The following is a 13,137-nucleotide window of genomic DNA, read 5'->3' on the forward strand; positions in this document are numbered from 1 at the left end:
TCAAACAAAGGTTTTTTTCGTTATATCACGACATATATTTTATTATATATATAATCATAAAAGTCTTATGTTAATTCAACGAAATTGATAATAATTAATTTATAATTATCAATTTATAATCTATGAAAAAAATAAACTAAAATTCCAATATTATAATTGTGTAATATTGGCATGCTCGGTTGTCAACTGGCAACGGGCAAGACCAGTGATGGGGCGAAATCGGCGAAGATCCAGTGAGTAGAGTGGTGTGTTGTACAAAAAAGGTATAATATAACGGCGAACAAAGTTTTGAAGGTAAGGAGATGTTTGCAGTGTAGTTAAAACTTGAAGGGTGTTACAGAATTTCTAGAGTTTATATTTATAATTATTAAAAGGTTTGGGGATGAAATTAAAATTTCCAATTATAAAAGGGCAAAAGCAGGTTTGGCTTTGAGATGATTATTGAATGCTTTTTGGTTTTTGCGGACGGTTGTAGGACCCGAGAAAATCTTTTTTAATGGTTTCATTATTTTCTTTTTCTTCTCCTTTTCATTTCGAATTGTGAATATAACTTATACTGTATATATTAAAATAAAAGAAATAAAAAAAGTTTATCAATTGATTAAAACATGAATTAAAATTTCATTTCTTTGAGATGATTGTCAATGAGTGAAGGAAAAAAAAAGACAATAACCATTCATGGGTGGCCAAATAAGACGATATAAATTATTGGGTGTATGATTTAAAACGTTTTGAGTTTGTTTTTTCTCAATTGCTAATAGGAGTGATTATTGGAGAGTTTTTTCGGTCCTTAATTTCAGGATCTTAAAGATTAATCAAGCGCAAGTGTTGACCTAGACAACTCGATAAAATAATAATAATAATAATAATAATAATAATAAAAGGCAGCATTGCAGATTAAGGTAAGCATAAAATTAGAAGAATCCTAATAGAGACAAGCGAAAGTATCTTTACAGATAAAACAATACGAAATAAAAATTAAAAGGAAGCAATACATGAAATCCCATCATGGAGTTAGATGACATCAACTAAGTAAGATTAGAATATTGAAAAGGTATAATTAAACAAAAACCAACACAAATCTTTCATGCATTTTACATATCTCTTCAAAAAAGCAAGTGGTATTTCACAATCTTCCATTTTCAGTCGGGACCTTATCTTCAGACTCACCAGTTGTTTCCAAAAAGGATTGCAACTCCACTTGTAAATTCTCAACCTTTTCCTTTAATGCTGCAACATCCAAAGCACCGAGAATCTCATTCTTGATCTCTGCTTCCATTTTTTCTACTTTTTCTGAACTTGAACCTTGAGCTATTTCTGCCTTCAACTCCTCAATTTTGACACTAAGTCCCGATTCAATTATCACTCTTTCAATCTCTTTCTGAATCTCTTTGTTCACAGTTACTAAATTTTCTTGCAATTCTGGAGGTGGAGTTTTTGTGTTTCTCTTTGTTACCCCAACAATTTCCAAGTCAGCTGACTTCAAAGCCTCCATCAGCTCCTTCTTGGCTTTTCCTACTTCCTCCACCAAATCCGTATCCAGTGGATCGCCTTTTGATAACTTTTCTTGAGCAATCTTGAAAAGTTTCATCTTTTCCTTAACCTCAGCTGGAACTTTTTGGTTAATTTTTTCTTTCAGCTTCTCACTTTTCTGTTTCAGCTCAATGAGCTTGTTAACTGTGTGTAGTTTTTCAAGCTTCTGCTTTAACCCAAGATAGGTCCCTGGCTGCGACAAATTATGCCTGAATTCTTGCATTATTTTATCCACTTTTTCCTTTAAATTTTGATCAAGGGGCTGATTTCCTGGTGCTTTAGATATTGCCAACTTAACTGATTCAAGCTTCTCCTGCAATCCCATTGAAATGAATGCATTGGTAATCTCCTCGTCTACATCTTGCCTGAGTTTTTCAATTGCTTGGCTAGTAATTGGATCAGATGGTATCTTTGCTTCCATTATCTTTTTCTTCAAGTTCTCAAGGTCTGACTCTATGTCAGAAGCCTTCAGCATATTGACTTCAGAAGGCTTCATGTTTCGTGTCTCTCTGGATCCACTGGAATACCTTCCTGGAAACCCCCAATTGATCGGAATTTGAGCATTCGGTGTCGCAGCAAGGCTTCTGTATCCATTTTGTCAATTCCTATGTTCATTTCAGCATGGCTATAAGTGCAGATGACAAGAAATCAACAAATGGAAAAGGAAAAGCCATAAAGCGGCCAAAAAAAAAAATACAAAACTAATAAGTATTGAAAAGAAAGCTTTCTCCATCACTGGGATAAAAACACATACCAAAATGTCAATAGAACGAAGCACATTTTCTGAGGCCTCCTCACGTGGGATATCATCTAATGGGAAAAAGTAATGCTACAAGGATAGCACACAAAATTTTGTTCTCAACTAAATTTCCCACTAAAGCATCAAAGATGAAAAATTTTGAGAAGTAAGAAGATTCAAGAGTTTTAGAATTGCAAGAAGTGACTCTTATCGGAAGATATTTGTCAGCAGCGTGTTATCAGAAGGAAGCCATCATATTAGCATCAACATCATTCTACCAGAAAGAAGAATAACATGAATTTTAGAAATAAGTTTACAGCAGTTTATAGCTGCTGTTCTCAAATCTTCTCCACTTAGAAATATAGGAATTTAATATCACTCACCTCCATAGCCTCAATGATTGTGAGTTTAATTTGTTGGAAGCCCACGCAGGATCTGAGTGTGCACCACCAAGGGGCTCCTAAATAAGAGCAACTATATCAATAACAACAAAATGAATCTCATGATAAGACTGAGTAAATCAAACAAGGAAAAAACTAAAGGATCAAAATGCTTACAGGAATAATCCATCAGCAATTTTAAGCCTGTAATGTTCTTGAGCTGTGACTTAGCTTCAGCTGCCTATACAATGTCAAGTGATAGCTGATTAATGTATATGGTTACAATCCGAATGATTAACTACTACCAAATGATATTTTAATTTTGTTAAACAAAAATCGTATACCTTTGGAGCTGCTTGGGATGATTCCACAATATAGCAGCACCGCTCAGGACTAATCAAAGAAACAGAGCAATGAGAAAGAACCACCAAACTCACATGGCATATGGATAACAAATGAGAAAGTAAAATCGTAACAGGCTAGAGGCTAAGGGAGAAATAACAAGGAAAAGATTATTCTCAGAGTGGGGATAAGGAATGAAAAATTAGACTTTCAAATCCATTTAAAATTATATATGAAGCGCCTTTATAAACATAAAGATTTAAAAATTGAACCATTTAATATAAAGGCTTTACTTTTTATGCCTTGAATTAACTAGTTTACATGTAATATTAGCAAGAGAAGGAAGGAGAAAATAGAAAGAACTATTATCACCTTGCAACATAGAAAGCTGAATTCTCAAGCATAAACAATTTATTGGCACAAGCAATGGCAAGGGCTCCCCCAGAGCCACCTTCACCAGTTACCACTGATATGATGGGCACTTTGAGGCCAAACATGGTCCTCAGATTATGGGCTATTGCTTCACCCTGCACAGAGCAAAACAGACATAAAACAAAAAGAATTTGCTTTGAAGATAATATAATGTGCAATGCATGAAGAACAACTGCATACGCACTTGACCAAGTTCCTCAGATTTGAGATCAGCAAAGGCTCCAGGAGTGTCAACAAATGTAATGATTGGGAACCTGTGATGATCAGCATATTTCATCATGCGCAGGGCCTTTCGATAGCTGTCAACAGACAAAGCAAACATGATTACATTGTGAATTAATTTTAGCATGTGTTCAAGATTGTAAAATCATTGTAACATCTCAGTTAACCTTTGGAAATTTAGTCAGAAAGATAAACTAAATAAATGTATGAGGAACGTTTAATTATCACATTAATTATTTTGACTTGAATTCCGGAAGCCTAAAATGAACATACTGAAGTCATACACTTAACAATGAGAACATGAGATCCTTGAAACATACCCATGAGGAGTTGGCATGGCAAAGTTGCGGAAAATGTTCTCGTTCGTGTTCCTACCTTTCTGATGGCCTATAAACATGTATCTCTTACCTTCCATGCTGCCAATACCAGTTACTATAGCAGGATCATCATAGCCTGCACGATCTCCATGGAGTTCCACCCACTATATGAAATAGAAGTAAGAATCAGAAATTGTACTTCTCATACTGTTTAGAATATATTATGAAAGTGATGTGAGTAATTAATTACCTTCTCTGTTATGTTCAATATGTGATCAAGAACAGTTGGTCTGTTTGGATGTCGAGCAATAGATAGGCGTTGAATGGGTGTCAAATGTGTGTACAAATCTTTCAAGGCCTGAATTTATATATCAAATTTTACAGCAATGTCAAGAAATGGAACCAATCACGTAGAATGTAATTCTAAACAGTATAAAAGAAAAAAAAAAATTTATAATAACATGACATAAAATGCATATAAGAATTACCTGTTGATATTTCTTTTCCAGAGCTTCAATTTGTTCACTAAAATCAAGACCAGTATCACCAGCCATTCTACGTACCTGCACCTCGCATATTGAACTAAGTAAAAACACAGGAAGAAGGTCTCACATTATCAGGCTCAAAGAACGTAACTTTCTTTGCTCTGTCACTTAAGACATAAAGGTTACACAGCTAGTTACCTCAATTATCTTTTTCTCCAGATCAACCAGCGGTTTCTCAAATGTAAGAGTCACTGGTTTAGGTTTCTCAGTAAGAGGCTTGAAATGAGACAAGTAAGTCAAGTGCCCACTACTGATATTTGGATCAATATCATCAGGCCAAGGGTACTCATGCTTCTTCCCAATTTTAACCTTTGCAACAACACCAAACTTCTTTCTATTTAATCTTTTGAATGAACTTTTAAGAAAATAGCCAGCAAACAATTCCTCGCCAAAATAAGAGCTTGACCCAAGCTCCAAGCCCCGAACATCTCCTTTACTTACTGTTGCACAATTTCCAGCTAAAAGTGATAAGCTGCTCATCTCACCAATCAACTCCCTATGTCAAAATTCAAATTTCCGTTTGAAGATGCTTCATATACTAACATTCTCCTGCAATTGCAAACGACAAGTTTCTAAAGCATGCAAAATTCGACATTCCTAATTGAAAAGTTTGGCAAATTATCTCATGGTTTCACTAGCATTCTACACAGTTTCTCAGCAACCAAACAGAGCATTAACTGAAGCAAACAAAAACGAATATGTAAATTACCGGGAGATTCGATAGGTAAATTTAGTTCTTAATAAGCTAGAATAATAGCATGGAGCTTCTGCGCTAAGGATTACGGTTTATGGTAGCAAATTATCCAGCAAAAGCACGAGCTTTGCAAACAAGCACGGTTCAGAAGCTGGGGAACTAACGGTCGAGACGTTTCAGGAAACTGAAAATGTCCAGAGCGGATTGGTTTTTGGTTTTAGTAATCAGGAGAATTCAATGAAAATGATACAGAATTTGTGATTGGTCAGTGACCATCACGCGCTAAAGCTAAAGGTCGGATAGCCACAGATCAATCTAGAAGATGGACAAGTCATCAAGTTTGTGGATAACTTCCACTTAAAATGGGAATTGGGACCTACGTGCAGCCCATGACAGGAATCATGCACGTGCCGACTCAACTAGGCTTTTAGACTGGACCTATTTGGGCCGGACATTTTTTGAGAAATTGTGCTAAATACCCAATAAAATTATGCACGATTGTAGAATGTTCTTTCTGCTATGGACAAAAACTCTCAGGACTCTTGGGTGCGAGCTGGCAGAAGCCAAAACTCCTTTGGAGTTTGACAATCGAATAATTTGAATTACAAACCCTAACGATAATTTGGGTAGCACATAATTTATATTGTTTTCTATTTGGAAATGGCTGACACAATCCTTACTTCCGAAAAATCTTCCAGTTCGTCTTCATTGAATCCTCCCACTCGGACAGTCTGCCACGTGTAAGTTCTTTTTAACCATCAGCTACTTTTTCTTTTTCCCATGAGAAAATGCTACTTTGTTAGTCAGTTGAAGTGGGTATAAACAGTTAAGTTATATCGATGAAGTTTGAATTCGTAATGTTGTGATAGTGTGTTTGGTTTGGTTTTGTTTTTCTTATTATATTGATTTTAATTGATATATTAGTTTCTCTCTTTTGATTTATTAAAGTTTATCTACATGCCTGCAGATGTCAGAAGCAATTTTCTCAGTATACTTGCCCACGATGTAATACTCGATATTGTTCGCTTAAATGTTACCAGGTAGGCAGAAATTCATGGTGGACTACCATTTTTTAATGGATGTTATGTTCTTGACTAATAGACTTATCTTAAGAAGTTGGTGAATTGTGAAATTCAAAAATTGGATGTTGTTCGCTGAAGTGCTCTTTTTAATTCGTTTTCTTCTTAACAGTCTCATAGTCGTAGTTGTACTGAATCCTTCATGCGAGAAAATGTGGTAGATGAGATGCGGCATATGCAGCCTGATGATGAAACTAAACGAAAAATGCTAGAAATATTGAAGCGATTACATTCTCAAGAGGAAAGTGATAGCATGGAAGAGGAGATTGATAGCATGGATGAGGATGGTATGTTCTTATTGCTCTTTTTGTTGCTTCAAAGAGTTCTGTTATGTCCTTAATTAATTTAGATGGAGGAGTATTGTTCCTTTGTTATCTTTAATGAAGGGCTCTGGGCAAGAAATATTGGGTATTGGGGTTGCATTTAGGAATCTCTATCGAATACCTAAAGAATGTATTTTATATGAATTTCTACCAATATTTGCTGTGTTTCTCAAACTGCTTGTTATACTTAATTACCAATCAATTTGTTTAGTTCCTTGTATATCTCTACTTTGATTGTTTCTTTTAACAATCTTGTTGGGTTAGTTCCTTATGAGTCTTGTTTGTAGAGGAGTGTGCGCAAGATTGATATGTCCTTTTGTTTTGGTAACATATGAACATTCTACAATTCTAAGTATCTGTTTGTAATTGCTATAGCAATATTTCACGTTCCATTATCTGCTAATTAAGTAATTGCCTGAAATGGTTTCTTATTGTTTATACTCTTGTTTTCTGGCAGAATCAACTCTATCTGAGGAGACAATTCAAAAAATCTTGTCTGGTATGTTCCATTAAATTTTTGTTTTCACCAGTTTTTTGTGCATGTTGCCTTGCAATTGCTTCCTATCATTCAGTTCTGATTTGACTCTTACAAATAAACAGATTCCTGCACTCCTTAGGTTATAGTTGGAGTGAGATCGAATGGTATGTCAACTGGAGTATGTTTTCCCTGGATTCTGGGCATTTTGCCTGAAGCTGATTTGATATACTTTTCATGTCCTCTATGCAGGTGGACAGGTCAGTTTTGATGATTTATCTGCGAAAGAGAAGAAATTGTTTCAAAGAGCCATGGCATCTGGAGCACTGAGCAAGATGATTGAGCCGTGGGATCCGTGGTGGCTGAAGCCTTCGGCTAGAACAATCTGTCTTAGCCAGCAAGGAACTCAGCTTGTCCAACCTCTTGACAAGCATGAAGTATCAGTGCCACCTGACCATGATACAGAAAGTAGTGAATCCACTGAGATTCCATCTGGCCCTGAAACCCCACTGCCTCCAGTTAGCAAACTTAGCTCTACAGAGCCGTCTCCACTCTTAGTTTTCCACTTGGTTGACATGATATATAGTTACTGTTTCACCCTTCGACTTTATAATGGAGATTGGCAATCAGATGCCCTAGGATCAGCAATGATGGCTTTGAGTGTGTCTGCTGTCTTGGGCCAAGGTGGGCAGCCAGAAAGTGTGCAGGAAGCCGTGTGTTATTGCTTGGAGCAGACTTGCACTTCTTACAAACACATGGGAGGATTGCAGTTTGGATTGGCTGTTATTGACGATGTAATAATCCTACTATCTCTAGGAGGTTCTGCTTTAATCTGCTCACTTTGTGATCTTCAGAGGATGATTCAGGCAGGGGAAAGGGAGCTAAAGTCAGAGAAGACTAAAAACTCTGGAAGAGTGGAAACCAGGAGGAAGCTGAAGCTTGCTGAGAGGAAGATTTATTTCATGATGTGTTGGGTGCATGAGCAGCTGGGGGAAGCTTGGTCTTCTGCAGCAGCCATCTTAAAGGCAGAAAAACTTTCATATATAGATTATGGTGGTGGTAAGAGTTATGTGAAAATGGAGGATAAAGCAGAATCAAGAAGCAAAGTTTTGATTAAGGAAATGGAATGAGATGTTGCCCGATGTTCTATTGGTGTTTGTATGTTATCTGTATTCATTTATGTTTTTTCTGATAGATAGTAGATGAAGAGGTACATTGACGTCGTACATGTTGATAATCATATGATTTGATAATGATCACTTGAACAAAAAAGGTTCAACATGTTCAACCTAACAAGGTGAAAATTCTTTCCGTTTGCCGTAACTCAAAATTTGATTATCGAATGTCTGTACTCAGAACATGATAGAAAGAAAAACTTCAATATGGGAATTGGTCCTATAATTTACATATACTTCAAATTGTGGATTTCTGCAGAAATAAAAAATCAAGTTCACATCAAAGTTTTTGAATTTACCATTAATCATTGATGATATAATTTATTTTACTGCTTGTCGATGAAACCAAAGGTCATTTTTTATCAGAGGTTGAAAGCTCACTAAAATCCTTCTAAGTTTCCAACTTAAACATTGATACAGTTCTAACCTTGTATTTCGTATCGTTGTACAGTTGTAATACGACTCAGAACGACGTCGTTAAGTAGTCGAAGAAATAACCCTGACACGCCCGGAGCCCTTTAGAATCGTCATTAGTTATTTGTTTAGGTGGGTGAGAATGAGATTTAGATAAAACTTGTCTTTATTTGATTATTTGCTTACGTGAATGAGATATATATCATCTTTTCTCTTTATTTAATTGTTAATAGACCAGAAATCTGATCACTGAACTCCTCCAATATCAATATTTTCAAGTGATTGAAGCTTTCAATGGAAAAGCAAGAGTTTGAAGAGATTCATAACTGCGTGATCAAGCTGGTTAGATTTTTTTTTTTTTTAATTTCTAAAACTGTATGGTAGCATGAGTATTAATAGGTCGAGTCACTGGGTGATGTTGAATTGCAGAGAGTGAAGCCTGAAAAGCGGAGAGAAAAAGTGTATATAGGATGTGGAGCTGGGTTTGGAGGAGACAGGCCAATGGCAGCGCTTAAGCTGCTTCAGAGAGTTGAACCACTTAACTATCTTGTACTTGAATGCTTAGCGGAACGTACGCTTGCTGACCGTTTTCAAATCATGTTATCCGGTGGCCATGGTTACGACTCTCGTAGTATGTTTTTGTCTCTTCATTTCTTTGTAGTATGTTTTTGTCTCTTCGTTTCTTTATCTTTCTATGTTCTTTTCGTGTCCTTGTCTTAATTTTCTGTTACTTTTTCAATGGTTCTCAGTTTCAGATTGGATGCGTTTGCTCTTGCCATTGGCTGTGGAGAGAGGAACCTGCATAATTACCAACATGGGTGCAAGTAAACATATTGAAGATTGAATATTTCCTTCATCTTATCTTCTTTTTGTCTAAATATATTCCTTTTCGATTCTTTTTCTGGGTAGTGGACCCACCTGGCGCTCAAGAGAAGGTTCTAGAAATTGCCACTAGCCTGGGGCTTAGTGTTCGTGTTGCTGTGACTCATGAGGTTTCTATCAAAGAATCAGGTATGACTGCCCAGATTCTTTTATGGTCTCGTAGGGTATTAACTAGTTTGGCTTCAAAATAATAAAACGAATATAGGTCTCGTAACAAAAAAAGAAAATAGAAAATTATGCAGTATTTGTTTCAATCAAAGGCTATTTATAATGTGTATTCTATTATTGCATATTCAGGTTCAGGACCCTCAACCGAGAAATCATATATCATGGAAGGAGTAAGAATCTGGTACTTTTTGTGTTTGTTTTCTATAATTAATTTGATGTCCATATCTGCATTGTGTTTTTATAATCATTTTTGTGGCTGTAAAATCTTAGCCAGCAGCAGCAGAAGAGGAATTCTATTTGGAACCAAAGGTTCCTATTAAGGATGTCACTGGAAAAGCTGACTTAAGTTTTTGGTCTAATTTCTTAGGGTATCAGCACGTATCTGGGAGCAGCTCCTATTGTTGAATGTCTGGAGAAGTACAAGCCAAATGTAATTATTACTTCGCGGGTTGCTGATGCTGCCTTATTTTTAGCACCAATGGTATAAAATATTTTTACTTCCTGTAACATCTCTTCTTTCTATATCTTTCCAAGAGACTCCTAGCCTACTAATGGGGTTTTCAAACATTTAAAAATAATTCTTAATTTTTAACCATCGCGGTTGTTTTGTTATTACAATAAAATTTCCTATTTCAGGCATTAGAAGGAGCTGCTGTTCACTGTTCAGCAATAAAGCACCTTAAATGTGTTGAATAATCAGAATTTTAATTGGATTTTGAAGTATAAACTAATTACTAACAGAAAGCTTGATAGCAAAGGTTGTCCCAGATACAGAAATAAAAGTGTTGAACCTGTATCACCCTGTTTATTCTAGATCATTGATACAACTAGGCTTATGAATAAGATATACTTGATATTGTCAATAGAAAGACTGATCTAACTGGTACATGATTAGGTTTATGAACTAGGTTGGAATTGGAATGACTTCGATCGGCTGGCACAGGGCTCTCTAGCCGGCCATCTTCTAGAGTGTGGCTGTCAACTCACAGGCGGATACTTCATGCATCCAGGTGGACTTATTTTGGCTTTCTTTCAACTCTATAATGTCTCTATATGAGCTTTTATATATTTGATGCACTTATTGTAATTTTTCTTGTATCTTTACTACAGGAGATAAGTATCGGAACATATCTTTTCAGCATCTCCTTGATATTTCTCTTCCTTATGCTGAAGTTAGCTGTGATGGGGAAGTATTTGTGGCAAAGGCAGAGGGTAGTGGTGGGGTTTTAAATTTCAGTACTTGTGCTCAACAACTTCTTTATGAAATTGGAGATCCAGGTGCTTATGTCACTCCGGATGTGGTAAATTGGATGCATATCTAGAACTGGTGACTTATGATATATGATGACATAGAAGGAAAAATACAAAAGAAGAAAAGTTGACATCTTTTTTCTCTATGCAGGTAATTGACTTTCGGGATGTTACTTTTCATTCCTTATCAAGCCATAAAGTTCTCTGTGCTGGAGCAAAACCTTCACCTGGGTCAGTACCTGATAAATTCTTGCGGCTGGTTCCAAAGGTAATTTATCGTTTGCCAATAATTGTGTAGAAGGTGAATTAAAAGCAATAGATCAACTGCCATGAATGACAATCTTTCTGCCTGCTGACCATCCCATCCCATTTCTTTTTGGGTCAACTACAGATATTGAGCTGTTGGGTATTTGTGTGCCTACAGTTTCTGCACTTGGCATAGATGAATGACACTTTTTAAAGTTGACGAGAAGAATATGGGTGAATAAATGGAGTATCCACTTTTATTTTCTGATATTTAAGTATTCTGCTTTTCAGTTCCGTGGATGGAAGGGATGGGGTGAGATATCTTATGGAGGACAAGAATGTGTTAAGCGTGCTAAAGCTGCTGAATATTTGGTACACCCTTATTTAAGTCTATGATGGTTTAAATGAATTGATGTCTCAAAAGACAGCCATTGTGTTAATTTGTGATTGAAGAGACTACTAGAAAATTGAACTACCTCTGTTTTATGATTCTTTTTGAAGTAATCTTCTTTTTCCTTGTATATAATTAGGTTAAGTCATGGATGGAAGAATTATTTCCTGGAGTTAATCACCATATACTTTCTTACATAATTGGACTTGATAGCTTGAAGGCAACCTGCACTGGCAATGATCCTTCATTGTTGTGGGCTAGTCAAGATATTAGATTACGCATGGATGGTCTATTTGAGCTGAAGGATCAGGCTGTGGAGTTTGCTAAAGAATTCACTGCTTTATATACAAATGGACCTGCTGGTGGTGGTGGCATAAGGTCATTTTCTGAGCAGCCGTTTCTTCCTTTGTAGTTTTTAAAACACAGGAGTGTTGCTCAAAAAGAGGAATGTTTTTTGCATCAAGCTGTGCTCGTTAGAAATGAGTGTAGATTATCACTGTAAAAGAGTTGCTATTTACTCTCTGTTTTTGGATTGCAGCACTGGACACAAGAAAGAGATTATTCTTGAAAAGCAATTGGTACCGTCCCTCTGTACTTTCCTCTCTTTTAATTTAAATTCTTAGCAAACACTCTCTTAGTAGTTAGTAGGATATAAGCATTCTTAAGAAAAAGTGTCTGTGTTCATTCAGATTGGACGTGAACATGTTTTCTGGCAAACTGGGTTGAAGTGCACTGATCTAGCAGATTCAACTACTCATCAAATTGCCCTTGCAGAAAATTTATCAAAAGCCCATGTTTTGCAGGAAGCCTTGTTGACAACAAAAGCAAGTCAGGAATCGTTTTTGGACCATTTGTCACCAGAAGTTGATGTTTGTCCTGCTCCATCTGGCCAGAAGATTCCTCTTTATACTGTATGCCATAGTAGGGTAGGCGACAAGGGAAATGACTTGAATTTCTCGATTATCCCGCATTTCCCTCTGGATGTAGAGAGGTTGAAGTTGATCATAACACCCCAGTGGGTGAAGGAAGTTGTTTCAACTCTTCTGAATCCCTCTTCATTTCCTGACTCAGTTGCCATCAATAAGAGAGACCAATGGGTCAATGAACATGTAAAAGTAGAAATTTATGAAGTTAGAGGAATCCATTCTTTGAATGTTGTGGTTCTAAACATTCTAGATGGTGGTGTCAACTGCTCTAGGAGGATTGATCGGCATGGAAAAACCATATCAGATCTTATTCTGTGCCAGCAAGTTGTGTTGCCTTGATTGAGTGATTCAATCACCATCAACATCCTGGGATAATTTTCCATTCTATTGGGTTAATTTGCCTGGGAAAACCTACTCAAATTTCAGAATTACTTTATTCGAAATTCCAAGTACATGTCTCTTAATACTGTTATATTATTTTTCGCCTTTAAATATTTTACTTGTGCAATGAGAAAATTGGGTTAAATCTTGCCAGCTACCAATCTGCTTGGGCCGAGCAGGACTCTGTTAAAATCTGTCAATCTTAATCCGAAACGCTCATGA

The 13,137-nt window shown here is 36.3% G+C and overlaps 2 protein-coding genes and 1 pseudogene across 2 annotated transcripts; 2 read left to right on the top strand and 1 right to left on the bottom strand.

Moving 5' to 3' along the window:
* Positions 1-1,019: 1,019 nt before the first annotated feature.
* Positions 1,020-5,412, bottom strand: LOC116118224 (annotated as a pseudogene).
* A 293-nt stretch (positions 5,413-5,705) lies between these two features.
* Positions 5,706-8,362, top strand: LOC116118173 (zinc finger HIT domain-containing protein 2). The gene is made up of 5 exons (XM_031404138.1): positions 5,706-5,944; positions 6,172-6,244; positions 6,396-6,570; positions 7,064-7,105; positions 7,334-8,362. Exons 1-5 carry the CDS (start codon positions 5,865-5,867, stop codon positions 8,209-8,211), a joined length of 1,248 nt encoding a protein of 415 aa, XP_031259998.1. The 5' UTR covers positions 5,706-5,864; the 3' UTR covers positions 8,212-8,362.
* A 508-nt stretch (positions 8,363-8,870) lies between these two features.
* LOC116118174 lies at positions 8,871-12,977 on the top strand. Its single transcript, XM_031404139.1, has 13 exons — positions 8,871-9,012; positions 9,100-9,301; positions 9,420-9,494; positions 9,580-9,681; positions 9,850-9,890; positions 10,088-10,201; positions 10,616-10,730; positions 10,831-11,021; positions 11,123-11,239; positions 11,509-11,589; positions 11,748-11,986; positions 12,147-12,186; positions 12,298-12,977. Exons 1-13 carry the CDS (start codon positions 8,965-8,967, stop codon positions 12,871-12,873), a joined length of 1,941 nt encoding a protein of 646 aa, XP_031259999.1. The 5' UTR covers positions 8,871-8,964; the 3' UTR covers positions 12,874-12,977.
* Positions 12,978-13,137: the final 160 nt, after the last annotated feature.

Source organism: Pistacia vera, unplaced genomic scaffold (assembly GCF_008641045.1).
Source record: "Pistacia vera cultivar Batoury unplaced genomic scaffold, PisVer_v2 Contig839, whole genome shotgun sequence".
Lineage (NCBI taxonomy): Eukaryota > Viridiplantae > Streptophyta > Magnoliopsida > Sapindales > Anacardiaceae > Pistacia > Pistacia vera.

Excerpts from the sequence above, each read along its gene's own strand:
- LOC116118173 (XM_031404138.1), top strand. The coding sequence starts at position 5,865 with ATGGCTGACACAATCCTTACTTCCGAAAAATCTTCCAGTTCGTCTTCA. Across the intron at positions 5,945-6,171 it reads ACTCGGACAGTCTGCCACGT|ATGTCAGAAGCAATTTTCTC; the intron begins GTAAGTTCTTTT and ends ACATGCCTGCAG. Across the intron at positions 7,106-7,333 it reads AATTCAAAAAATCTTGTCTG|GTGGACAGGTCAGTTTTGAT; the intron begins GTATGTTCCATT and ends TCCTCTATGCAG.
- LOC116118174 (XM_031404139.1), top strand. The coding sequence starts at position 8,965 with ATGGAAAAGCAAGAGTTTGAAGAGATTCATAACTGCGTGATCAAGCTG. Across the intron at positions 9,682-9,849 it reads GGTTTCTATCAAAGAATCAG|GTTCAGGACCCTCAACCGAG; the intron begins GTATGACTGCCC and ends TTGCATATTCAG. Across the intron at positions 9,891-10,087 it reads AATCATATATCATGGAAGGA|GGTATCAGCACGTATCTGGG; the intron begins GTAAGAATCTGG and ends CTAATTTCTTAG.